At 44.5% G+C, this 27,840-nt stretch overlaps 1 protein-coding gene and 1 long non-coding RNA gene across 5 annotated transcripts in view; both read left to right on the forward strand.

Annotated features, from left to right (window-relative positions):
* eogt (EGF domain-specific O-linked N-acetylglucosamine (GlcNAc) transferase) overlaps positions 1-4,327 on the forward strand; it is a 93,735-nt gene extending 89,408 nt beyond the window's left edge. For all 3 annotated transcript variants that reach the window (XM_072472291.1, XM_072472293.1, XM_072472292.1), the window contains exons 16-17: positions 1,797-1,899; positions 4,024-4,327. In XM_072472291.1, coding sequence (XP_072328392.1) covers positions 1,797-1,899; positions 4,024-4,170 — 250 coding nt within the window. In that variant the 3' untranslated portion in view covers positions 4,171-4,327. The remainder of the gene's footprint in view (positions 1-1,796; positions 1,900-4,023) is intronic.
* Positions 4,328-17,883: 13,556 nt separating this feature from the next.
* LOC140387737 (uncharacterized) lies at positions 17,884-26,333 on the forward strand. 2 transcript variants are annotated; one of them, XR_011933988.1, is made up of 3 exons: positions 17,885-18,255; positions 24,389-24,598; positions 25,643-26,333. It is a non-coding gene; the product is annotated as an uncharacterized lncRNA (long non-coding RNA). The 2 variants fall into 2 exon arrangements; XR_011933987.1 differs by lacking the exon at positions 25,643-26,333 and having other exon boundaries at positions 17,884-18,255; positions 24,389-24,753.
* The last annotated feature ends 1,507 nt before the right edge of the window (positions 26,334-27,840 follow it).

The raw sequence follows: 27,840 nt of genomic DNA on the forward strand, positions 1-27,840 counted from the left end.
TTTAAGTTAAATAACTGATCGATTATTTATCATTTTCTGCTGACTTTGCTGTTTCTTTTAAAAAACTTTTAAAAATATCCTTTGATTACAGTCAACATGAGAAAATTAAAGGTAGAGAAGATGCTCAATCAAGACTGTTCTCAGAAAAAAGGAGAGCAAAAAAGGTTTTGCAGCCATTACTTCACAAAGAAACAGCAAATGCAGCAGAAAATGATAAATAACTGACCAGTCTATTGCAACTTTCTAACTTAAAATGTACTCAAACTCTCCATCCATTTTTTGGTTTATCATAGAATTTTTTTTTTTGCAGTGTTGAAGGAGGCCATTCAGCCCATCGAGTCTGCACCGGCTCTTGGAAAGAGCACCCTACCCAAGGTCAACATCTCCACCCTATCCCCATAACCCAGTAACCCCACCAAACACTAAGGGCAATTTTGGACACTAAGGGCAATTTATCATGGCCAATCCACTTAACCTGCACATCTTTGGACTGTGGGAGGAAACCGGAGCACCCGGAGGAAACCCACGCACACACGGGGAGGATGTGTAGACTCCACACAGACAGTGACCCAAGCCAGAATCGAACCTGTGACCCTGGAGCTGTGAAGCAATTTGTGCTATCCACAATGCTACCATGCTGCCTTTACTTTGTGCTATACATTGGCGCATAACCTCCACAGAGTGGCAAATTCCGTCAGATTGCCACTTTTGCCATACTTACCGGCGCTGTAATTCCTGACCTTGTGTCTCGCCTAACCGTACTCACTCAGGCTGGTTGAGGCAGGAGCAGCAATGTGCCCTTGGCACGATCATCGTGGAATAACTGGTCACTTCCCCTCTTTTCAAGGCAATAGCTGTCATGGGGGGAGGTTTAAAGGGACAATTTACAGGAGGTAAGTTTTGAAGCTTAGGGAATGGGGGGCGCTGTCGGGTTGGAATGGGGAGGTTCGGGTGTGGGGGTGGTGTGTGCCCCTTGGGCGTTTTTTTTGTGGGGTTGTCTGGTGTGAGGCTGGGTCTGGGCTTTTTAAACTCTGGACATCAGTTCGAATAGGGATAACCATTTGCAATCAAACCATGTAGAACAGACCATGGTAGATGTTTCTCTTGATCACTGCAGACAAAGCACAAGAACAGGCATTATTGTAAATGTGTAGTACTTTGGAAGTGCATCAGTTTATATTATTTAGTGAACTTTTTACTTGAGTCAGAAGGTTGTGGGTTCAAGTTGCATTCCAGCACTTGAACACAAAATCTGGGCTGATATTTTATGTAGTGCTGAAGGAGTGCTGAAAGACTGCTGCATTGATGGAGGTGCCATCTTAGGGAGGGACATTAAACCGTCTGCATACTTTGGTGGCACAAGTGTATGGAAAAACTCTTATAGAACTAGAGAACAGTTAGGAGTTCACCTGGTGCCCTGGCTAACATTCCTCGCTCAACCATCACCAAAAACAGGCTAAATCATCAACTCTCTCACTATTTGTTGAGTATAACTGCATGCAAATGCCTGTTCCATTTTTTTTTGAACTATAGAATTCCTACAATGCCATTTGACCCATTGATACTGCATTGCCCCTCTGAAAGAGCATCCTTCCTAAGCGCACTCCCCTGCCCTATCCCCATAACCTAACCTGTACATCCCTGGACACTAAGGGGCAATTTAGCATGGCCAATCCACCTAATTTGTTGACATAAAAGTGAAAACACATCAGAATGAATGAACTGGCTATGAAACACTTTGGTACATTTTGAGATTGCTCAGGTGTTCTATTAATGTACGTTCTTATTTTTTTCAGGTTTAACTGTGAAGATGAGCGCTGCTATTTGGACTTGGCTCGACTTCGAGGAATTAATTATATGACTTGGGAAAAAAGTGACAAAGTCATATCTCAGGATAAGGTTTGTTCTAATTTTATAATCACGTGTGGTCTACAACCGGGTCTTCAAATCGTAGCCAATAAATTAACTTGAAGGAAACAATATGATATTAAGCTGATTTAATTTTATAGCTTCACAAAAGTCAAAGAATTTTTTTAAATAACTAAATTTATCAGCTAAAATAAATCCAAGCGGCAAAAGAACATTTTTTTCTATATGTACAAATTAAGATTTATTTTTCATACTGTTGTAATAAATCAATGACCGTTTAAAAGATCAATGTCTTTAACAGTATTAAAAAATGTTCTCAAATGTAGTGAGCTGATCGTTTTTTTTCACCTACCCAGTATTGAGGTGCATCATTACCAACTTGACTGAGGCTAACTTAACATAGAATAGAGTTTGGATTTGCCTTTTTTATATGGCACACTAGGCAATGCATTTTGCTAACTGGCCCACGTATGATGTTGAGAGAAAGCAGCATCTTATGATACTTTAAATCATATGATTTTGATTTCCAGTGAAGATATCTGAACTGAAGTGAAATTCACACTGTCATGACATAGTAAGTCCATGCCCTCTTTATAGAGCAATCCAGTCAGTCCAATTCCCCCACTCTATCCCCATAGTCCTGCAAGATTATTTCCCTCAAGCCCCAATCCAAATCTCTACTCCCACCACTGTCATAGGTAGCGGATTCCTGGTCATTATCACTCGCTATAAGAAAAATGTTCTTCCCTCACATACCCACTCCATCTCTTGCTTAAAACCTTAAATCTCCCCTACCATCAGCTAATGGAAACAGCTCTTCTTTGTCGACCCTATCCAAACTATCATAATCGTCTGCATGATTTAAAATCTTTCCTCAATCTCCTTTGCTCCATCAATTTAACTAAGAAAAGAAAGAGGAAGGAATGGAGGGGATAGTCTGTAGATTATTAACATTCCTTTTGTAATGTTATAAAGTACTTGGAAAAGCCACGCACCATTTAAAGTACATAGGAAAAATTAAATAATTGAGAGGCAATTATATAACTAACTGCAAGGTTTGAGTTTTGTTTAATCATAATCTCATTCTTAATTGATTAGTCGTCACTTTGTATCATTGTTCCTGTTAAATTGTGCACTTGATTGGAGCAACCTACCTAGACGCTAATAGAAAGTGAGGTAAGACTGTGACTCGGTGGTGGTTGTGATTTGTTGAGCTATGCTAGCACCAACCATGACCTGTTTATGAAGTGCTCCATTGCCATTGTTCCCAATAGTAAACAGAATGATACAAACATTCTGACAATGTGTTTAAGGGGCAGAAGATAACTGCATAAGTAGATACTCTCTGAGTAAGATTCAGCTTTTAAAATCCTGTCCCCGAAACTCCTTTTTGGAGTCCAATATTTCATCTGTCTCCTTTTCCAAAAAGACAGCATGCACTTATCCAGGTACAAAAACAGCTGGTCCCTCATGTTTGCCCCATACAAAGTTATAGCTAAAGTTTTATGACGAGACAGTCACCCTTACCCCATTCCCTGCAAAGTAATCTCCTGGGAGAGGCAAAACATCAATTCAGGTTTAATAAGGAAAAAATGTAATCTGTATAATTCTACTGCATCCTTCTCAGGTGATTGAAACCATTCTGGGATATTGCATGGACCAAATGTTATCTATACAGATGGTTTACCTTCTATATGGGGGGATCTCTGCCTCGATTAAGAACTGACCCAGCTCTGTGTTGAAGACTTGCAGAGTCAGCACCCGCCACACTAGCTGGCAATGTATTTCAGAGGTTCAATATTCTTTGGAAAAGGAAGAACTGCTGAATATCCAGTCTTACTCTTGCAGTTTAAACTCATGTTCCTGGTCGTTCTCAATCAGTTAAACTGGAATATCAAACGATCACATGGGGAAAATCTGCTAAAGAGATATTTTTGAAGTGTTATTCCATCAGACAAAAAGTGGTTATAAATTATTGCTACAATTAGCAATAATTTATTGAAACTATTTATTTTGTCATTGTCTGATACCTACGGTGAAGAACAGTGCCACACTAATTGTCACACTACTTTAATTTCCCCCCCATCTCTGGAATTTGATAGAACATCTTGATTTAATAATTCATCACCTTTCTTTCCAATTTTATTCATGTAGGGCCATCATCCAACCCTTGGAGAACATCCTAAGTTTACCAACTACTCTTTTGATGTAACTGAATTTATGCGTCTTGTGTTGTCTGCTGCACAGAGAGTAACACAGCACCCAAGATGGCCTTTTACACAATATCATGATGAACTATGACAACATGTACCCATTTAAGCTGAATTTATATATCTGTTTAAATATTGCTGTTGAGTTTTAAAACGCTAATGATCACCTTTTTATCACTCCTGTAAGGACAAATGAGATTGTCTTTTTGAATGTTACATGTACCATATTAAATGCACCATTCTTGAAATAGGTTTTCAGATTTTTATTTGTTCTTGGGTTGCGAGCACCACTAGCAAGGTAAACAGCTATTGCCCAAACCTAATAGCTCTTGACAAGGTGATGGTGAGTCACCTTCTTGAGCCATTGTAGTCCATGAGGTGAAGGTACACCCAGAGTGCTGTTAGAGAGGGGGTTCCAGCATTTTGACCAGTGCCAATGAAGGAATGGTGATTTATTTCCAAGTCAGGATGTTGTGTGACTTGGATGGGAACTTGCAGGTGGTGGCATTCCCATGTTTCTGCTGCTCTTGGCCTTCTCAGTGGTGGAGAGCTGCAAGGTTATGTCAAAGAGGGCTTGATGAATTGTTGCAGTCCATCTTACAGATGGGACACATTGCCACCAATATGTGCTAGTGGTGGAGGGAGTGATTATTTAAGGAATTAGATGGGTTGCTGATCAGGTGGGATGCTTTGTTTTGAATGGTATTGAGCTTCTTGAATATTGTTAGAGATACACTCATCCACGCAAGCTGAGAATATTTAATTGGGCACTCCTGCCTTGTGCCTTGTAGCTGGACAGTGTTCAGGTGCTGCAGAATTATCAGCCTGTGGCCTGCTCTTGTAGCATTTATGTGGCTTGGTCAATTAAGTTTCTGGGAGCCCCCAGGATATAAATGATTTGGAGGAAAATGTAACTGGTCTGATTAGTAAGTTTGCAGACGACACAAAGGTTGGTGGAATTGCGGATAGCGATGAGGACTGTCAGAGGATACAGCAGGAGTTAGATTGTTTGGAGACTTGGGCAGAGAGATGGCAGAAGGAGTTTAATCCGGACAAATGTGAGGTAATGCATTGTGGAAGGTCTAATGCAGGTAGGGAATATACAGTGAATGGTAGAACCCTCGAGTATTGAAAGTCAGAGAGATCTAGGAGTACAGGTTCACAGGTCACTGAAAGGGGCAACACAGGTGGAGAAGGTAGTCAAGAAGGCATACGGCATGCTTGCCTTCATTGGCCGGGGCATTGAGTATAAGAATTGGCAAGTCATGTTGCAGCTGTATAGAACCTTAGTTAGGCCACACTTGGAGTATAGTGTTCAATTCTGGTCGCCACACTACCAGAAGGATATGGAGGCTTTAGAGAGGGTGCAGAAGAGATTTACCAGAATGTTGCCTGGTATGGAGGGCATTAGCTATGAGGAGCGGTTGAATAAACTCAGTTTGTTCTCACTGGAACGAAGGAGGTTGAGGGGTGACCTGATAGAGGTCTACAAAATTATGAGGGGCATAGACAGAGTGGATAGTCAGAGGCTTTTCCCCAGGGTAGAGGGGTCAATTACTAGGGGGCATAGGTTTAAGGTGAGAGGGGCAAAGTTTAGAGTAGATGTACGAGGCAAGTTTTTTTACACAGAGGGTAGTGGGTGCCAGGAACTCGCTGCCGGAGGAGGTGGTGGAAGCAGGGACAATAGTGATATTTCAGGGACATCTTGACAAATACATGAATAGGATGGGAATTGAGGGATACGGACCCAGGAAGTGTAGAAGATTGTAGTTTAGTCGGGCAGCATGGTCGGCACGGGCTTGGCGGGCCGAAGGGCCTGTTCCTGTGCTGTACATTTCTTTGTTCTTTGTTTGTTCTTGATATTGACAGCAGGGTAATTCAGGAATGGTTAGATTATCTCTTGTTGGAGATGGTCATTGCCTGGCACTTGTGTGCCATGAATGTTATTTGCCACTTAACAGCCAAGGCTTGAATGTTGTTCAGGTCGTGTTGCATATGGACACGGACTGCTTCATTATCTGAGGAGTTGTGAATGGTATTGAGCACTGTGTAATCATCAGCAAACGTCCCCACTTCTGACATCATGTTGGAGGGAATGACATTGAAGCAGCTGAAGAAGCTAGGGCCTGGAACAGTACTCTGAGCAACTCCTGCAGTGATGTCCTGGGGCTGAGCAACAACCGTCTTTCTTTGTGCTACGTATGACTCCAACCAGTTTTCTTTCTGATTCCCACTGATTTCAATTGTTCTTGGGCTCCTTGATCGTGTATTTGATCAAATGTGTACTTAATGTCAAAGGCAGCCACTGTATCCTCACCACTTGAGTTCAGCTCTTTGGCCCATGTTTGCACCAAGGCTGAAATATGTCAAGAGCTGACTGGTCCTGGCAGAACCTAAATTGAACATCGGTCAGTAGGTTATTTCTGAGTAAGTGTTACTTGATAGAAGCGTCTATGACACTGGCTATCACTTTGCTGATTGTAGACTGCTGGTGGTTATTGGGCAGATTGGATTTGTCCTGTTTTTTGTGGTCAGACCATACTTGGGCAATTTTCCACATTGTCAGAAAGATGCCTGCATTGTAGCTGTGCTGCAATAGCTTGACTAGGACCACAACTGGTTCTGGAGCAGAAGCCTTCAGCACTATAACTTGGATGTTGTCAGGACACATAACCTTGGCCCGTTTGTGTATCCATAGCTTTTAGCCATTTCTTGAAATCATATGGAGTGAATTGAATTGGCTGAATACTGGCATCTATGATGGTGAGAATCTCAGAAGGAGGCTCAGATGGATCATCGGCTCTCGTCTTTAGCACTAGCACTAGCACAAAGGCTCTCGTCTTTGGCACTGACTGCTGGACTCTGCTATCATTGGAAAAAATTGAGGATCGATGTGTTTGTGGAGCCCCTCCTCTGGTTTGTGTTTAATTGTCCACTGCCATTCATGACTGGATGTGACAAGACTCCAGTGCTTTGATCTGATCTTTGGGTTGTGGGGTTGCTTATCTTTATCTACAGAATGCTGCTTCTGCTGTTTAGTATACAAAGAGTCCTGTGTTGTAGCTTTACCAGTTTAGCACCTATATTTCTGCTTATAGCATGCTCGTCTATACTCCTCAATGAGCCAAAGTTTATCCCCTGACTTGATAGTAATGGTAGAGTGAGGAATACGCTAAGCCCTAGGCTTAAATTGTGGTTGAAAGCAATTCTGCTGCTGTTAATGTCCTACAGCATCACATGGATGCTCAGTTTTGTGTTGCCAAGTTTGTTCTGATTCTATCCATTCAGCACATTGGTAGTGCCAATACAACACAATGGATGGTGTCCTCATTGTGAAGATCGGATTTCACCTCCACAAGGATTGTCACTCTTATCAATACTGAAATGGACAGATGCATCTGTGACCGATAGATTGGAGAGGACAAAGTGAAGTAAATTTTTTCCTCAAATTGGTTCTCTCACAACCTGCTGCAGGCAACAAGATTTGGCAGATGTGTCCTTAAGGATTGACTGGTTTGGTCAGTAGGGCGTTACACAGCCACTTTTGGTGATGGACGTGGGAGTTCTCTATCCAGAGTAAATTCTGTGCACTTGCTACCCTCAGCAAATGTAATCAGGGCAAATCAGATGTTTAAAAGTAACGAAGTTATCCCCCCCCGTGTCTGCGTGGGTTTCACCCCCACAACCCAAAAGTCAGGTTAGGTGGATTGGCCACGCTAAATTGCCCCTTAATTGGATAAAAATAATAATTGGGTACTCTAAATTTATTTTAAAAAAGTAGGGAAGTTCTCTAAATTGATTCAAATTAGACACTCATTATTAGAATACAAGTGTCAAACTGTTGTATTTATAGCAACAATGCATTTATCTATTGACTTTAATACCGTAATCAGACAACAATGGATGTTGAGTAAAATAAGGAGATATTAGGAGAAATATTTAGAAGTGGTTTTTAAGGAGGGTCAAAGGAAGAGAGGGAGGCGGAGAGATGGAAGGGTTTAAAGAGGGAATTCCAGAGAGTGGGGAAAATGATAAAAGGCATAGCTGTAATTGATTGGGCAAAGTGGGGTGGTGTGTGGGTGGGTGAGCAGATTACAAAGATTGAGTTAATTAAGGCTCTGAAGGGATTTCAATATGAGTTTGAGAATTTTAAATTGGAGGTGTTGAGAAACAGCTAGCCTACGAAGGTTAGGAACAACAGGACTAATAATTGAACAGGACTTTATGCAGAATAAGATATAGGCAATAGAAGATTGGGTGAGTTAATATTTACAGAATATGGAGGATGGCCAGGAGAATGTTGGAATCGCTGAGTCTGGAAGTGATGAAGGCAAGGAGTAGAATTGCAGCAACAAATTGGTTGAGGCAGAATTGAAGGTGGACGATGATATGGAGGTGCAAATGAGCGGTCTCTGATGGAGAGGATATTGAAGGGTGGTCACTGTGTATCACTGGGAGAGAGAATAAATTGGTGACAAAGCTACAGGAGTGGGATTCTCCCCTACCCGGCGGGGTGGGGGGTCCCGGCGGGATGGACTGGCATGAACCACTCCGGCGTCGGGCCGCCCCAAAGGTGCGGAGGAACCGCACCTTTAGGGGCCAAGCCCTCACCTTTAGGGTCTAGGCCCGTGCCGGAGTGGTTGGCACGCCGCCGGACGGCGGGAAAGGCCTTTGGCGCCACACCAGCCGTCATCCCCGCGCATGTGCGGGGGGGGTCACCTCCGTGTCGCTCATCGCAGAGGCAGATGGCCGAGGCGGAGGGTAAAGAGCGCCCCAATGGCACAGGCCCGCCCGCGGATCAGTGGGCCCCGATTGCGGGCCAGGCCACCGTGGGGGCACCCCCGGAGCCAGATCGCACCCCCCCCCCCAAAAGACCCCGGAGCCAGCTTGCGCCGCCTGGTCCCGCCGGTAAGGGAGGTGGTTTAATTCATGCCGGAGGGACCGGCACTACAGCAGCGGGACTTCGGCTCATCGTGGGCTGGAGAATTGCCGGGGGGGGGGGCCCGCCAACCGGCGCGGCGCGATTCTCGCCCCCACCGAATCTCCGGTGCTGGAGAATTCGGCAGCCGGCGGGGGCGGGATTCACGCCACCCCCCGGCGATTCTCCGACCCGGCGGGGGGTCGGAGAATCCCACCCACTGTGTTTGTGGTGGGGGCTGAAAATGATTGCTTCTGTTTTCCCAATGTTTGATTTAGCTCATTCCAATATTGGATGTTGGGCAGGCAATTTAACAGCTTGGAGGTCGTGGGCAGGTCAAGAGAGGTGGTAGAGAGCTGGAGTTCAGTGTCATCAGTGCACATTTAGAAGCTGAAAACATATTTCTTGGAAGAAGTTTCCAAGAGGAAACATGCAGGTGAGAAAGCAGAGGAGCTAAGGATAGATCTTTTGAGGAAATCCAGAGGTGGCTGTGCCTAGATTAGAGGAAAGCCATTGCTAAATAGGCAAAAATGGATGTAAGTAATGGATGCTCTGCTCAGCTTGACATTAGCGGGGAGATGGTGTGGTCAACTATATCCATGGCTGTAGAGAGGTCAAGGAAATGTATCACAGTTACAGTAACGGAGAATGTGGTTTATGAGTTGGGTTGTTTGGTATTGTAATGGGGTGTGGACCAGTTTGGAAATATTCCAATATGGAGTTGCTGGAAAGATGAGCAGGAATTTAGGAGAAGGAGGTGAGTCTCAGGGATCAGATGAAATTAAGACATGAGAGGAAATAGAACAAGACATGGAAAGAGACCCTGCAGAGGGTGAACGTATCCTCATCGTGTGCAAGGTTAAGCCTCATCCAGTTTAAGGTGGTGCATTGGGCCCATATGAGGGTTGCGAGGATGAGTCGGTTCTTTGCAGGGGTGGAGGATAGGGTGTGGGTGGTGTGCGGGGAGGCCCATGAATCATGTCCCCATGTTTTGCGCTTGTCCAAAACTGTGGGGGTTCTGGCAGGTGTTCTCGGATGTTATGACCTAAATTTTGGGTGTGGGGGTGGCCCCGAATCTGGAGGTGGTGATATTCAGTGTGTCGGAAGATCCGGGAGTCCAGGTGGGGGGAGAGGCTGATGTATTGGCCTTTACCTCCCTGATAGCACGGAGACGGTTCTTGTTGTGTTGGTGGGACTCAGAGCCGCCGAAGGGTGAGTGACCTGGCAGAATTCCTGCGTTTGGAGAAGGTCAAGTTCGCTTTGCGGGGTTCACCCGGAGGTGGAAATGGTTCATTGATTTCTTCAATGGGGTGGGGGACAGGAGGAGGGTGATAAGGGGAAAACATTAGGAAAGCGGGGTGTGTCGAGAGATCGGTATTGGGGGAGAGTGGTGGCTTGTGTTTTCTGTTTATGTTGGTGTTTTGGTCTTCGGATATCTTTATGTACATATGTAAAAAGCCTTGCATAATTTTTTTTTTAAATGAGAGGAAGTAGGAGATGAGGAAATAGGAGAGAAACAAGCAAAATATGTGAGATCCTGGTGAGAGCCGGGTGGGTAGCTTAGAAGAGGTTTGTCATGGTGGGCAAGGGGATGGGGTGGCAGGGGAAGTGAGGTGGGGATATCTGCAGAGGTAGCAGAGTGGATGGTCTGAATTTTGGGGACAAAGATGTAGCATGCACCCATTGCACTTGTTGAGGGTGAAGGGGGAGAAAAGAAATGAGAGGTAGAGAAAGGCTTCCCTGATGGTCTTAGGATGGCGGATGTTCTTGGTGGAGGTGGACACTTAATGTGGTCCAGGCAAATCTGATGATATACAGGGCAGCACGATGGCGTAGTGATTAGCACTGCAGCCTCATGGCGCCGAGGTCCCAGGTTCCATCCTGACTCTGGGTCGCCACTGTCAATGTGGAGTTTGCACATTCTCCCCGTGTCTGCGTGGGTTTCGGCCCCACTACCCAAAGATGTGCAGGGTAGGTGGATTGGCCATGCTAAATTGCCCCTTCATTGGAAAAAATTAATTGGGTACTCTAAATTTAAAAAAAAGTCTGATCATATATGGCAAAATCAGTTGTGCACAAGATACACTCAAACTATAGCCTAAATTTGAGCATTGGCTAATTCATGGTGAATATTTTATTCAGCTCTAAGGTTTTGAATATTTATCCAAAACTCAACATATTCAGGGAGATGCTTAACTGAGCATGAAAATGCAATATAACAATTATTTTGAGTAACAAAGGTCAATTTTTAAACTATTTACATTTTGCAGCTCCACTATTTTGGCTTGAAATAGTGAATTTGCAGGAAACTTGTTTACTGATAAGAATGCAGAGTTGCATTTGATGGTAAAAAGTGAAATGATTATTGAGGGAAGAGTTGTGGACTTCTTAAAGGTTTCTCCAATGTTTTCTCATGTACACCACATGACATAGCTGCAGTTGGGTACATACTGTAAACTGGAACAGTAAATTTAATGATATAACAGTGCACTGGGCTAACATTGGACCTTTCTTTATGAACCTAAGAATGTTCAAACAAGTGGTGATTTCCAATGGGAAAGAAATGTAAGGAAAACACAAGGTTCCAGTTGAAAATCTAACCTGGTACTTTTACTTCCAATGGGCTTTTCAAACTACTGCAGTCAATGTGCTACATCAAGAGCCTGAAGAATTGAGTTGATTCTCATCATGCTGCTTCAGACTTCAGTGCGCCATCATGCTTTCAGACTTCAGTGCGCCATACTTAAATCTCTATAACATGCCATGTGATACCTTCAGTACCAGTTTGCCTCCTCTATGATGCGTATGATGCAAGTGAAAATTGCATTATGATTCATCAATGTGTTTGTATTTAGGGTATGCAGAGTAGCATACGATTCCAGCCATGCTAAAGCATTGTTATCAACAGCATACAAAGTACATAGGTCCCAAGTACAACAATAATAACTTGCATTTATATGCCATCTTTAATACACTAAAACATCCCAAGCTGCTTCACTAGAACATTGCCAAACAAAATTTTACACCAAGCTACATAAGGAGATGCAAGGTCTGATGACCGAAAGATTGAACAAAAGAGTTAAGGATTATGCCTCATATTTTCTCTTGAACAGTTCCCAATCCCGTTTCAAGTTAGTTCATTATTCTGTTGATTTAAAAAAATGTTTTGTCAATATTTGTTTTGTAATTTGTGTTAATGAGCATGTATGAAGTGGTTACTGATCCTCAATAATCAAATAATGGAATTGTGACTTTATAAATAAATACTTAAATATATCAGGCTCCTGCAACATTTGGTAATTCAGTTTGTCCTTGTGATGTTACCAGACAAAAAAGCCTCAAACCTTTTCACAATTCAAGTGGCAAAATCTCTGTCTATACCTGAGACTTTTCAATCCACAGAATGTTTTTGTATTTCTGTGAACAGGGGTACTCCCTTTCTTTTTTTTCATTAATTCCATGGGTCTCGCTGACAAGGCCAACATTTATTGCCCATAGCTAATTTCCCTTGAGAAGTTGATAGTGAGCCATCTTCTTGAACTGCCAAATTTCATATGGTGTAGATACACAACAGTGCTATTAGGGAGGGATAGCCAGGACTTTGATACAGTGACAGTGAAGAAATAGCGACACACTCGAGGTCAGGATGATTTGTGACTTGGAGGGGAACTTGCAGGTTCCCCTCCATGTGGTGTTCTCATGCATCTGCAAACATTGCTGTTCAGGATGTTACAGGTCACCGGTTTGGAATGTGCTACCAAAGGCAAGTTGTTGCAGTGCTCCTTGTAGATGGTACACATTGTTGCAACTGTGCACTTGATGGTGGAAGGAATTAATGTTTAAGGTAGGGGATGGGATGGTGATCAAGTGGGATGCTTTGTCCTCAATGGTATATAGAGCCTCTTGAGTGCTGTTGAAGCGCTGTTGGATCTGAACTCATCCAGCCAAGTGGAGTGTATTCCATCATACTTCTCACTTATGCCTTATGGATAGTGGGCAGGATTTAGGGAATCCCAAAATAAATTGGGCATCATAGAATTCCCAGTCTTCAAACAGCCTTTGTAGCTGCAGTAATTATATGGCTGGTCCCATTAGATTTCTAGTCAATGGTAACCCCCAGGAGGTTGATATTGAAATGATCGGTGATGATAATGCTGTTGAATATCAAAGGGAGCTCTCTGTGTTAGGAAATAGGGATATTTAACGAATTCAAATTTATTACTGTGTGTTCGGAATGATGTATAAGTTATCTAAGCTTAATTTCTGTTCCTATATTGTGTGTGCTAAGAATGGGTTAAAACTTCAGTTTAGCTTCATACCAAAGACGGGTTCCTCCAAGTCTATGGGTTTTAGTTTCACTTCAAATCTTGCCTGCATTGTAATGAAGGCTTTACGACATAAGACCAATTACAGGGGGATAAGAAAAACTAAGCTAAGCAACCAAGAGGCTCACGTTGAAAATCAGAATCACTTGAGTTCGCTTTGGAACCAGGTAACCCAGAGGTAAGAAGTATTTCACAGTCAGTACAGGAAGGACAAAATAGAGGGACAGAAAGCAAGTTCCAGAAACCAAAGCAGAAAGTCCCAGAAACCAGGGAATGAAAAAGAGGGAAAGTCCCAGCAAGACTAAAATCAAATGGCGAAGGGACAATGTATTGTTCATTGAAGTTAAAGTAATGGACAGAAAGAAGCTCCCAGTTAAAGACAGGGCTGTAAGGTGCAGATCTGGAGATGTTGGTTGACGAGAAGCCAGACATCCGTGGTGATCCTAAGATTGGTGACACCTTAATACAGCCTATGAAGCAGTGGTATTCTATTGGTGTGGCTGGTTACTGGAGAGATTGAGGAAGCTTGAATGCAGGTGGTGATCCACAACAGATGAATATTGAAAGGAGAGGTTGAAATCCTGTTTGTGGATCCTTGGTGAAGGCATCAGAGAGAAAGTGTGTGTTCTTTGAGAGTGGGGTTTACAAGCCTTGTGTGAGGAAGCCAGAGTTCCAGTGAGATCAGTTGGCTCACAATGTAACAGGTATCTAGGGGAGATATGATGAGAAATCCACAGAAGTTGTATTGGATGGTATCTGTTACTTGGTTTCAGAGTGTGATGTGCCTGACCACGGTTTGCCTATTGGTTACATGGACTGTGCACTTACTGAGGACATTAGAGCATATGATAGACTCTGTAACTTGCGTTATCCTTATAAATGTAAAGTTATAGCTGGGGAAAAGGAGTATTGCATGATAGTTAATCTTTTCTTGTCTAATAAATGTTTTATTATTTTGTTAAATGTCAATTGGCAGTCCTGTGACTGTTCATCCATGTATATAAACCAAAAATAAAAGTTAGAATGTATTAAGTTGGATTCAGTCCTGGGATCTGACGTGTCCATAAGCAAAATTAGTTGGAATTATAGCACTTGTAGACAAGGGTCACCTGAGGAAGGATCTGCTCTCCGAAAGCTAGTGATTCAAAACCTGTTGGACTTTAACCTGGTGTTGTAAGACCTCTTATTGTTGTAGATGGTCATTGCCTGGCACTTATGTGGCATGACTGTTATTTGCCACATACAGCCCCAGTCTGACTGTTGTCCAGGTCGTGCTGATATGAAAATGGACTGATTCAGTATCACGAGTTATGAATGGGATTGGACTTCATGCAATCATTAGCAAACATCTCCATGTCTGACTTTATGATATAGGAAGAGTCAGATGAAGCAGCTAAAAATGAAGTAACCTCAAAATTAAAATCATGCTAATAACTTTTTTGTACTATGAGGCAGTTGAGAAATAAATAAATGGAAGCTGGGTGAACCAGAATATCGAGGGAATCACAAACGTGAGGAAATTCCACCTATTTCTTGTTTAAAGGTGGGAAAGTGGGTGCAGTATGAGTGGCCAATAGTGGATGGCTCATAACAATTATTTTAGTGAGGCTGCATGCCTCATGTTTTTTCTACATTTTAGGTTTTAACCTGGTCAGCCGGGTTCTTCAGGCTTCAAGAAACCTGTGTGGTAAAAAGAGACGAGGACTGCCAGATGCGTGAGGGAAAAGCCTTTCCAGCAATTTGCAGTGTTTCCCTTTGGACCCCAAGTTTACCTGTATACACCTCCCAGAAGATGCCAACAATCGACCATCAGACACTTGAGCAACAACTTCTCACCAACCTGGCCATACCGAAATATCCCAGCTGTCTATGGATCTCCCCCACCCAACACCTGTTCTCCTACCCTGGACCCTGACCTTTCTGATCTTCCTTGTTCCTTTTGATTTCCTGACCCCACATCCGACATTCATGCACTCCACTGGTCCCACTCTCTGCCATACACTCTCACCCCTTTGCTCTCCAATTTCTCCACCCACCAGGCCTTTCTCATCTCCCTTCCTGAAACCCCAGCCTCTGATGTTGCCCCTCACCGCCCTGAACCTCTGCTATCTGATGTCTCTCCCTGTTTCCTCTCTTGCCCCACTATGGCCTTCATCACTGATGGTCCGTCATCCTCTCGATCTGACTGGCAGCAGCCAGGAAATGGAAATAAAAATTATTAATCAATTGCTGCCATTACATTCAGCAGGACCAGAGGGGAACCCATTTACCACTTACCAAATACAAAACAGTCCCCCCTCTCCTGCCTCCCCAGCTTCCTGTAAATATCAGGGTCATTGTCTTTGTACATCTCTGGGGGAAAAATATAATCACGCATATATAACACATTATTGCTGGAAATAAACTGCTTGCGTAGTATGCTTCTCGCTTGGGAGCAAGTAAGAAATGTATTTGGCTACATGGGGCAAGTGTGCTGTTAGGTAGCTCAGTATTATAACATTGATTTGCAGTATATCTTAACACTTTACAGTAAGTTTTGTGCAATGAGTCAATCCACTTTGCCAGCTCTTCGTGTACTTTCAAAAAACAGAATTATGTCCATGTTGTACCATGTAGCATTACCATAATGATTTGTTAACACTGTGACTCATGGGGTCAGCACAAGATACCAGAGTGCTATATCTTCACACATGTGGCTAGTGGGCACGTGAGTAGCAAATTACTTTTACATAAACAATCCCTTTTATAACTGCCTGGAGTAGAAGAATGCACATAAGGGGAAGTACGTTGTGACTGGTACATGTGGCTAGATAATTCCACATCTCTAATATTGGCTGTGCTGCTCAAATAACAATGACCAAACTACCTGCACATGCAGAGCCATGTATTTACCCAGCAGAAGAGAATTCCAGCCATCTTTATCTCCACAAATGGCCCGCGACATGCAGTTAATATCCATCTCGAGTTGGCATCCATGTCCCTTCTCCCATACCTTTTGTAGCATGGCGTAGGACATATAGTTTCACTTGGGGGAAGTACTGAGAAAATTGCATTGAGCAAGCGTGGTGAGTAACGTTTAATTCTAATGCTACGGCAATCGTGTCCAGTTTGAGCTGGTGCAGGATATGAGCACCAATGTTATTTGATGCCAATGGAAAAGTGTGGGAAATGATGTCGCTAGTCCGGGTAATTGGGGCCGTAGGCATTTTTCAGCATGATCCTGTTAATCATTCGTGGAGTGGGGATCCTGTGCGTCCATGAAGGGGGGGGGGGGGGGGGGGCTTTAAGGTAGGTGGCCTGTCGTCGTTTGGAAGGGTCCAGCGGTACACAGGACCGAGTCTTCTTACCGTGACACCAGGGTGTGCGATCCCGGCCTGTTTGCAGAAGTATTTTGCAGGCGTGTGACAGTCACGTTTGAGATTCGTAGTGTTTGCCCGTTGGGCCTCGTTCAGGGACAACTTCATGGCCCCGCGTGGTCGAATAATTAAATATAGGAAGATCCTACAGAGCCAGGCTATTTTGAAACATCCTTGGGGAAACTGGCAGCACTAGCAGAAAGAGTGCACATGCAAGCCGCCGTTAGTTTGTTGCAAATCTGTTACATAGTGCACTATCTTTCCGGGTTGGGTCATATACATCAGGTACTTGGAGTAATGAGGCAGCTTTTCGAAGAGGTGTGGAGGAGAGGATTGGACCCACTGGATACTGTTCGGGTGCTCCCGACTCATAACAGGGCGCAGCATTAATTTGGATATTTTTGGACGGTGCAATGAGCCGTATGGACAAGTGCACAGACTGGGCGCTGCAGGTGCATTATTACCTCGTGCATCGGAGGCTCCATTAGTCACAGTGTCCCATACTGCGAGTGTCAACCGCCCGATGTGCAGATCATCTGGTCTGCTGCAATGCATTAAACCTAGCCCACGACTGAGTGACTGGAAAGAATATCGCAGCAATAACACCCTGCAGCGCAAGGGGCACAAATCACTTTTGGAAAAAAAGTGGGAAACTGGCTGTGAAACGAATCCAGGGGAAGAAGCCGAGGATTGATGTACCACACTGCTGTCGGTAGATGGCGCCGGAAGACTGCACACTGGTGGGTTGTTCATTGTAATGTGACCTCGGATGGTCAGATACCTGACAGCTCACAGCTTGAGAACATGGGGCAAATCATGGGGAAGTAACAACAAATTATTCCCCATTCTATTGCTCCGCGTCTTTGCAGACTGGAATAAACTGCCCATTGTTGCCAAGGCTTCACTAAATTACTAGTAATCATTAGCCTTAGGCATTTTGTGGATAAACAGATTTAAACTTTTTTTTTGGAAACCTTTGATAAGTAGAGAATTACTCGGGGGAGGAATAGAGTTCTGAGGTTATTCAAAGACACGGACTGTGATCACATACATGTTACCGGGACTGGGCTTTTAAAAAAATTAACTGTTAGCATGTAATCGAGTGAGTGTACAGGGATTGTTTACATCTAAACTCCCGGCGATCCAATCCCTCTCTACCGCCCTTACAAAATCCACCCGTCACAGGACCCCTTGCTCACCAAGTTTCCTTTCTGCGGCGGAATTAAACTCACATTCAAGTGCCGCCGACGCACTTTCTGAATTTATCTCCATTCATTAGAAACAGCCCGAAATAAGATCTGAATGTTTGGGGAAATTACAGTGTTTCTGCGGTGGAGGATCCTGGTTACATTGATGTGGAAATGAGGGTTGGGTGCGGCCAATACAAATCCAACAGGAGTGAAGGGGTCTGAGGGCCCAGCAAGAGGTAGCAGAACATCTGCTGCCGCTTAGAAGTATCGAAATGGCAACTATTTGGGAACTGCAGCGAGTGGATTCATGCTTCCGACCTCACTTTGCTGGGAAGCAGCCATAACTAGAGGAACAGGTTTTGGGACATTAATTCGAACACCAAATCAGTAGGTGTACAATTCCTCCGCGGCCGCCTTGACTGTAACTAGGCAACTCACTGTGTAACTTCAGCCCGGTGAAAACGTCTTGATTTTTAAAAAAATGCATTTTATTCAAACTTGTATCAAAGTAGTTAAGGAAAATAAACACCCCGGGAAACATTCTTCCCAACAATCAACTATACAGTTTATACAGATTTTCCTCCTTTTTCACCGCCCCCCCTCCCCCCCACGAACAGCTCCTCAAACACGGTCACAAACGTCCCCCACCTTTTCTCAAACTCCCCTGCTGAGCCCGTTAACTCATACTTTATCTTCTCCAACCGCAGGAAGTCATACAGGTCTCCCAACCATGCTGCTACCCCCGGTGGCGATGGCGACCGCCACTCCAGTAAAATTCGTCGCCGTGCAATCAGAGATGCGAAGGCCAAGACATCGGCCTTCCTCCTCTCCATGAGCTCCGGCTTCTCTGAAACCCCAAATATCACCACCAAAGGATCCAGGTCCACCTCGTCCTCCACTGTCCTGGCTAAGACCGCGAACACTCCCGCCCAGAATCTTCCCAATTTTTCACAACCTCAAAGCATGTGCGCATGATTCGCTGGCCCCCCGCCCACACCTCTCACACTCATCTGCTACCCCCTGAAAGTACTCACTCATTCTCGCCCGAGTCATATGTGATGTGTTTGGCAGGTCGGTTCGGTGTGGACTGCACTTGATGCAGCGATGCGAGAAACAGACCTCTAACACTGTAGAAAATCCAACAGGGTTTTATTGAACAATAGAACTAACATACATATTTAACTGTGGGTCGACACTATACTGAACTGACTGGAGACCTTGTACCAGCCTGACCAGACTTACTAGCTACCGCATGGTGTTTGCACTGTGCTAGCTCGTGGACTCTGACTGTCTCAGTGGCTGGGTCCCGAGAGAGCGGGAAACCTAGTGCCCTCTGGCTTTATAGTGCTGGTGTCCTGTCTGGTGATTGGCTGCACTGTGCTGTGTGCTTACTGGTCATCCTGTGTGTCAATCACTGCCTGTCTGCACTTCATTATATACATGCGTGGATATTATGACAATAAGCACCCTGTGTACCATCTTAAACTGTATCAGGCTCAACCTTGCAGAAGAGGAGGTCCCGTTTACCCTTCGCAGTGCCCCACTCCATACTCCCCAATTGATCTCCATTCCCAACTCAGCTTCCCATTTCTCCTTGATCTTCACCACCCTCTCGCCTCCCTGCTCCCCTAGCCACTTATATATATCCCCAATTCGTCCCTCCCCTTCCACATCCGGAAGCAGCAGTCGCTCCAGCAGGGTGTATCCCGGCAATCTAGGGAACCTCTTCCAGACCTTTTGTGCAAAGTCCCTAACCTGTAGATACCTGAACTCACTACCCGTCGGCAGCTCTACCCTCCCCCTTAGCTCCTCCAGACTGGCGAACCCTTCCTCCAAATACAAATCTGTCACCTTGACCAGCCCCACTTCCCTCCACCTCCTGTATACAGTATCCATCCCCCGCTGGCTCAAACCCATGATCCTCGCATGGCGGCGTTAGCACCGACATCCCTTCCACCCTAAAATGCCTCCTCAGCTGATTCCATATCTTCACCGTGGACTGCACCATTGGGCTCCCTGAATACCTACTCGGAGCCATTGGCAATGCTGCCGTTAACTGTGTCCTGGAGCCGAGGGTGGATAGATTGAGCCCCAAGTCGATGGGTAGGGTACAAATGGCAAGGGAGCTGGGGGGGTTTATGGAGAGGATGGGTATGGCACTTTCAGAACCCAGGGGGAAGGGAGTATTCCTTCTTTTCACTCGTCTATAAGGTGTATTCGAGGATTGATTGCTTTGTAGTGAGTCGGGAGATTTTGGTTGGGGTAGAGGGGCAAAGTATGCGGGGATAGTTATCTCGGACCATGCTCCCCACTGGCTGGATATTCGGTTCAGTACGGGACGAGAGCAGAGGCCGGGGTGAAGGTTTGACTTGGGGTTGTTGGCGGATGGAGGTTTTTGTGATAAGGTGCGGTTGACGATTAGGGATTATGTGGAGTTCCATCAGAATGGGGAGGTATCGCCGGGCATTTTTTGGGAAGCACTGAAGGCAGTGGTCCGGGGAGAAATTATCTCATTTACGGTTCGTGCGAATAAGGAAAGGAGGGTGGAACATGACCGTCTAGTGAGCAAGATAGTGGAGGTGGACAGGGAATATTCGAGGGTGCCCACCGTGGAGGGATTGCCGATGAGGAAAAAGTTGCAGGGGCAATTTGATAGGCTGACAACGGGGAGGGCGGTAGGGCAACTGCGTAGGGCAAGAGGGGTGCAGTACGAGTTTGGGGAGAAGGCGAGCCGCATGCTGGCGCACCAGCTGTGGAGGCAGACTGCATCCAGGGAAATATTGAAGATCCGGACTGGGGCTGGAGATGTGGTGTCAGAGCCAGGGAAGGTAAATGAGGCATTTAGAGAGTATTACCAGGGACTTTATGAGGCAGACCCAGGAGGAGAGGAGTGGGACATGGGGCGGTTTCTGGACGAGCTGGAATTTCCCCACATGGAGGAAGCAAAGAGGCAGGCGTTGGAGGAGCCCCTAGGGCTGAGGGAGGTGCTGGATAGTATCAGGGGTATGAAATCGGGGAAGGCCCTTGGGCCGGATGGGTACCCGGCAGAATTTTATAAGGAATTTGCGGCGGACCTGGCACCACATCTGTTGGGCGCGTTTAATGAAGCACTGGAGAAGGGGGAGTTGCCGGAGACGATGAAGCAGGCAGTAATCACACTAATCCCAAAAAAGGGAAGGATCCGGTGGAATGTGGGTCGTATAGACCCATATCACTATTGAACACAGATGTGAAAGTATTGGCAAGTTGTTGGCGGGGAGGATGGAGGATTGTGTCCCGGGGGTGGTTACAGAAGACCAAACAGGCTTTGTGAAGGGCAGGCAGCTCGCGAGTAATATAAGATGGCTGTTGAATGTGGTGATGAATCCGTCGAGAGCTCTGGTACCAGAGGTGGTGGTGTCCATGGACGCGGAGAAAGCATTTGATCGGGTGGAGTGGCGGTACTTGTTCGAAGTTTTGGGAAGGTTTGGGTTTGGGCCGAGATTTGTGGCATGGGTGCAGTTGCTGTATGTGGCGCCAAGAGCGAGGGTGAGGATGAATGATATGAGCTCACGAAGCTTTGACTTACACAGGGGTACGAGGCAGGGGTGCCCGTTGTTGCCGCTGCTGTTTGCGCTGGCCATAGAGCCATTGGCGATGGCTCTCAGGGGGTCGGCAGAGTGGCAGGGGATAATGAGGGTCAGAGGGAGCATCGGGTGTCGCTCTATACCAATGACCTCTTGCTGTATGTTTTGGATCCATTGGAGAGTATGGGAAGAATTATGGGCCTGTTGGGGAGGTTTGGAGGGTTCTCGGGATACAAGCTGAATGTAGGGAAAAGCGAGGTATTCCCGGTGAATGAGCTGGCATAGCGGGCTTATTTAGGGGGGATGCCATTTACGGTAGCGAGGCATAGGTTTAGGTACTTGGGGATTCAGGTATTGAGGGAATGGATGGGGCTCCATAAGTGGAACTTAACAAAGCTGGTGGAGGAGGCCAGGAAGGATCTTAAGAGGTGGGATACACTGCACTTAACGCTGGCGGGGAGGGTCCAAGTGGTGAAAATGAATATTCTGCCGAGGTTCTTGTTTATCTTTCAGGCTCTCCTGGTCTTTATACCGAAAACGTCATGATTAACGGTGTGAGACCATGAGCACGCCGTGAACTTCTGTGTGCGTATGGTTGGGCGGCACTGTCCTATGGCGCTGAGGACTCGGGTTCGAATCCTGGCCCTGGGTCACTGTGTGGATATTGCAGGTAGCATGGCAGAATAGCGGGCGGCACGGTAGCACAGTGAGTATTTTGCTTCATAGCTCCAGGGTTCCAGGTTCGATTCCCGGCTCGGGCCACTGTCTGTGCGGAGTCTGCACGTTCTCCCCGTGTCTGCGTGGGTTTCCTCCGGGTGCTCCGGTTTCCTCCCACAAGTCCCGAAAGACGTGCTGTTAGGTAATTCTGAATTCTCCCTCTGTGTACCTGAACAGACGCCGGAATGTGTCGACTAGGGGCTTTTCACAGTAACTTCATTGCAGTGTTAATGTAAGCCTACTTGTGACAATAAAGATTATTATATTAAATAATGTAAGCCTAATTGTGACACTAATAAAGATTATTATATTATTATTGAAATAAACAGTGCCAAGTACAATAAACACAATAAATGAAAGCAAGCCATCAAAAAGGAAGGAAATTAGTGATCCAGCACACAGGCCAGAGAGGTTGTGAGAAAAATTAAAAGTAGGAACCCAAGAACAAATCTGGATGGTGGGCTGGTACTTTTTTGGTCTATTTATGTTATTTTATATCTGAAAGTCCTCAGATGTGAATAGACTCCAGTGAATAGCTCTGGCTATCTTATGCAGAATTTTTAAATAGGGAACAGCTTTTTCTCAAAAAGCGTTACAAAACATTTTGTGATCTTCCAGCACCAGCGTGCAACATAAATCAAAAAAGAATCATTATTTTACATGGCAGGGATAAAGTTGTTCTTGCTCATCTCTCCCCTGCAACAAAAGAAACACACCTTTGAACTTCAAACACTCCAAGTATTAAATTACAGAATAAACATAGAAAATGCTGGACAATCTCAGCAGGTTTGACAGCATCTGCGTAGAGTGAAGCGTGCTAACGTTTCGCTTCTGGATGACTCTTTCACAAAGCTTTGACGAAGTGTCATCCAGACTCGAAACATTAGCTCCCTTCTCTCTCCACAGATGCTGTCAGACCTGCTGAGATTGTCCAGTATTTTCTGTTTCTGTTTCTGATTCCAGCATCCACAGTAATTTGCTTTCATTAAATTACAAAATCCCAGTTACCACTTCTCATCTCCAGCAATCCCTTTGTGTCTTCTAACAGATATCACACAATGTGCCGACTATGAGCAGCGACTTAATAAAGCCAATAGCATAATATCACTACAGCAATACTTTGAAAAACAAAATAGGCATGACCAATACACAACCGCCGCCCATGAGGCAGCTATTATTCTGACACAATAACAAACAAGTAACCAATTAAAGTCTTTTGATTCCAAGCAGGAGCAGTACATTATTCTGAAATAACATTTTTCTGCTGACATTTTAGATAAATGTCCTCCTTTTCCATAATGCTGACACCTTATTTGCTGTATTCACAGGAGTAGGCACAACACATACTCCTAGGTGGCAAGCTGTCAAGCCAATAAAACCCCCCCAGAAAATACTGGATAAACTCATCAAACAGGTCTGGCAACATCTGTGGAGAGAGAAACAGAGTTAATGTTTCGAGACAGTAGAAGTGTCATACGGACTCCAAATGCTAACTCTGTTTCTTGCTCCACAGATGCTGCCAGACCTGCTGCGTTTATCCAGCATTTTCTGTTTTTATTTCAGATTTCCAGCATCTGCAGCATTTTGCATTTATTTAAGGTGCCAGGACCCAGGATATGCTGGTGATAACCTAGCCATCGTTCTCCTTGTTGGGTTCTTCTTCCCAATCCAGTGTGACTCCCACATGCATCCATCTCTGTTCTGTAGCATCATACTGCTTACCCCATATCCGATTTTAAAAGATGAAATCCAATAATCCAGTGAATTTATCTAAAGAATAGTCGGGTTGTACAGACTAGAATGGCTCCCAAGTTTGATTACTATACTGAATTGGTGTTGTTTTAGCTCAGTAGCAGCATTGCCACTGAAGTCCGAAGATTCTGTGTTGAAGGTCCCTTTGAGGATGTGAGCACATTATCTCAGTTGACAGTGAAGTAGTGAGCGAGCGCAATCATATTGGAAAAGTTAAACCGATGCCCTGACTGTCTGTTCAGGTGTATGTAACAGATAGCCTCACATTACACAAAGAAGGGCAGGGAGGTTCTTCTGATATTCTGCTTAACAATTATTCCTTAACCAACAGGGTCAAGAACTGGTGAACTGGCCATTCATCTTAGTTGCAGTTTGTGGTATTTTGGGGCAGTCTTATTTGTCTTCTGACGACAGTGAGTGCACTTTGCGACATCCATGGTTTGTGAAACTCACTGTATTCATATATGTTCTTTCTTATTTTTCAGTCAACTGATCTCAACTTGAATGGTGGAAAGGGTAATGAAGTTAATTTCAAAACTCTGGGTTAGAGAGAAACAAACAGGCCAGTGGTTAACTTTTCATCGTTACCCGCCAAATCTTGAACATGGTGAAGACATGGCTGACTGCGATATTCTTCCTGATATCTTGCCATCATTCTCTCTCAAGTCTCAAGCACACAGGGAAGGCATCAGAAGGTGATTTGCGCCTGTGGAGCTGTAATCTGGCAGGAAGTTAATATTTTCAGCGTGCAACTTTTAAAAATGAGCGAGAAAATATTTAAGCTTGTTTTATTAGACCTTTGTAAAGAGCCTTGTAACATTTTTCTATATTAAACATAATGTGAATTTTTGTCAGATGCTTGATGCTTTGATAATGTTCCATATTCTGGACTGTAATCAGCTATTTCCACAGCTGGATGCTATTTTTTTTATTGTGATTGCTTTGATGTGGCCCCAACCAATTTACAAACGTTACTCCTTAAAACCAATCTGTGAAGGATTCATGCAGCAGAATAATTTCATTTGTAGTTCTGAACAAGATTTTAAAAAACTTTTGATGTCAAAGCTTTGCAAATATTCTTGCAGCGTAGCCTTTTAACTAACTTGACTCAAAAGTGTAATTTTACAACAGAAAAGTAATGTAGTTTTATTGGCTGTCCAGAAAACGCACTCTTCCGAACCCTTTGCATATAATCAAACCTTATCTCCAAGGGGCCATTTGTGTAGAGATTTCTACTGTTATGGCATAGTATTCTAAATTCTGCTTAGTCAAATCAATGAGGTTCATTAATGAATATGTGACACAATGAATAATTGCACTTAACATCACTGTTCATGAATATACATTCAATTCAGATAGGTTTTTGAATTCTGATTAACAATTCAGCATTCAACTGAAGGATCCAATGGCTTGCCCACAATTATTCCAGTTATGTTATATATTGGGTCATTTAGTTTAGTTGGTTGGGCAACCGGTTCATGATACGGAGTGATGACAACAGCATGGGTTCATTCCCGTACTGGCTGAGGTTATTCATGAAGACTCCACCTTCTCAACCTTTCCCCTTACCTGAGGTGTGGTGATAATCAGGTTAAATCACCAGCACTCAGCTCCCTCTCAAAGGAGAGAGCAGCCAATTGTCCTCTGGAACTGTGGCGACATTTACATAAAACGGTCCAGACTTTGCAGTGGTAGTGTCAGTTGAACTGACAGCACTTTTCTTTATTTCACTGAAACAGGCAGCAACTTCTGGAGCCTGGACTTTGCAGAATAGCATGGAAATCTAGAAACTGCTGCCAGTGACTCCATGCTTCTACAGATGGTGTACTGATGATGCACCCCCAGACCAAAATCGATGAAAAATTGCACTCTGCTCGTTTCTTCAACCTTGACACACCTTGAAAGACTGATATCTTGTTGCATGAGGTCAAACTGTGTTTATAGCATTATACTAACTTCACAAGTACTGCTAAACATCCTCTCTGGCTCTGATATGTGAATTTCATGTATGTTGAATGTCAAATTTCTCCATAACAATAAAAAGTTCCACATATTATAGGATCCCTACAGTGGAGAAGGAGGACATTTGGCCCATCGAGTCTGCACCGACCTCGAAAAGAGCACCTTACCCTATCCCCGTAACCCTGCACATTCATCATGGCCAATCCACCTAACCTTCACATCTTTGGACTGTGGGAGGAAACCCGAGCACCCAGAGGAAACCCATGCAGACATGTGGAGAATGTGCAAACTCCACACAGTCACCCAAGGCTGGAATCAAACCCGGGTCCCTGGTGCTGTGAAGCAGCAGTGATAACCACTGCGCCAAGCCGCTCATATATTTAAAAAATATTTCTAAAAAGTTTATCTTTCAGCTTTTATCTTAATACAATCATAATAATTTATTTTGATATCTGACAATTTAAATAAAAAGTGGTGGTTAGTAAGTGCTTTTAACTTCCTGGTTTGCTGTGTGTGTGGATACTTCAATATGATTGGCTGCTTATCTGTTTTGCTAACATCATTACTGAGGCACCCCAGACATCTCCTTGTCTGGGCACCAGGTTTAAAATGTGAGAAGGGAAGGGAAAAACCACAGAGAGCTGGCCGGATCTTTGTCAGCATTTTCTTCAAGGTCAGCGGTGATTTCCAGTGTTTAGTTGCTGACCACAACATCCAGACCATTATCTTTATTTTGTATGGGTAATGACATGAGAGATTATTCTGCTTCCCCTTATTATGACCAGGCTTGTACATCTATAACAACCTCACGTAGTTTCTGTTTTGGGCTTGGAAGTGGTGCCAACAAGAAACAGTATCGAGGAGAAGAAAGAGGAAACGGGGAAGGAGGGAAGCATATAAATGCAAAGCCCTGCAGATGCTGGAAATCTGAAATGAAAACAGAAAGTTCTGGATGAACTCTGGGTGTCTGGCAGCATCTGTGGAGAGAGAAACAGGTAATGTTTCAAGTTGGTTTGACCCTTTACAGAACTGAATCAAGCCTGGAGGAGGACCTGCCTCCTTCCTATGGTTTGTCATCAACGTTTAGTCAGTGCGTAGTTCGGAAATTATGTTAGAAACAAGTCTTAAGAATTATTTTTTTATTGTATAAATTTAGAGTGCCCAATTCTTTTTTTCCCAATTAAGGTGCAATTTAACATGGCCAATCCACCTCTCCAGCACATCTTTGGGTTGTGGGCATGGGACCCACGCAGACACGGGGAGAATGTGCAAACTCCACATAGACAGTGACCTGGGGCCGGGATCGAACCCAGGTCCTGCACCGTAGGTAGGCAGCAGTGTTAACCACTGCGCCACCATGCCGCCCTAAGTCTTGAGATTTAAGATCTTGGTCACGGGTTATGGTGATTTCTGATTTGGATAGACAGAGGACATCGCGATGAGGGCAGCCTAACTCGGAAGAACTTCCTAGGGAAATATGGTGATGAATCGAAAATGTCAGTCAAATGACATCAGCCATTCACAATGGAGACAGCGGGCAATGTGCATTTGGTTTGGTTTTAAGGTCAGCACTAATAAAGGGGGCGGTATTCACCCTCAGAGAAAGGAGATATGAACCATTTCACAATCTTTCCAAATGTTCCCTAAAGTTGTGTAAATCAGATCAATGAGAACCAAAGCAGGGAGTGAGCAAACTTCCGTCATTTGAATGTTTTTATTTATCGCTGGCCGAGTAAAAGTGGGAAGACGCCTGCCAGAGGCTCCCAAGATCCATGAGGATTTTGGAGTTAATCTCGCACACCATCAGTTGATCAAAAACTCCTGCTGGAAAGTGTCTACCCAGATGGCAGGGCTGGGAATGCCTTCATGTACCCCTCATGGGACCAGAGTTTACCTACTTCCCACATAATTTACCTTAAAGGTGCTATATAAATGCAAGATGATTGTCTGAGCTCACCTTTGCAAGAGATATATG

This window comes from Scyliorhinus torazame, chromosome 13 (assembly GCF_047496885.1).
Source record: "Scyliorhinus torazame isolate Kashiwa2021f chromosome 13, sScyTor2.1, whole genome shotgun sequence".
Taxonomy (NCBI): Eukaryota; Metazoa; Chordata; class Chondrichthyes; order Carcharhiniformes; family Scyliorhinidae; genus Scyliorhinus; species Scyliorhinus torazame.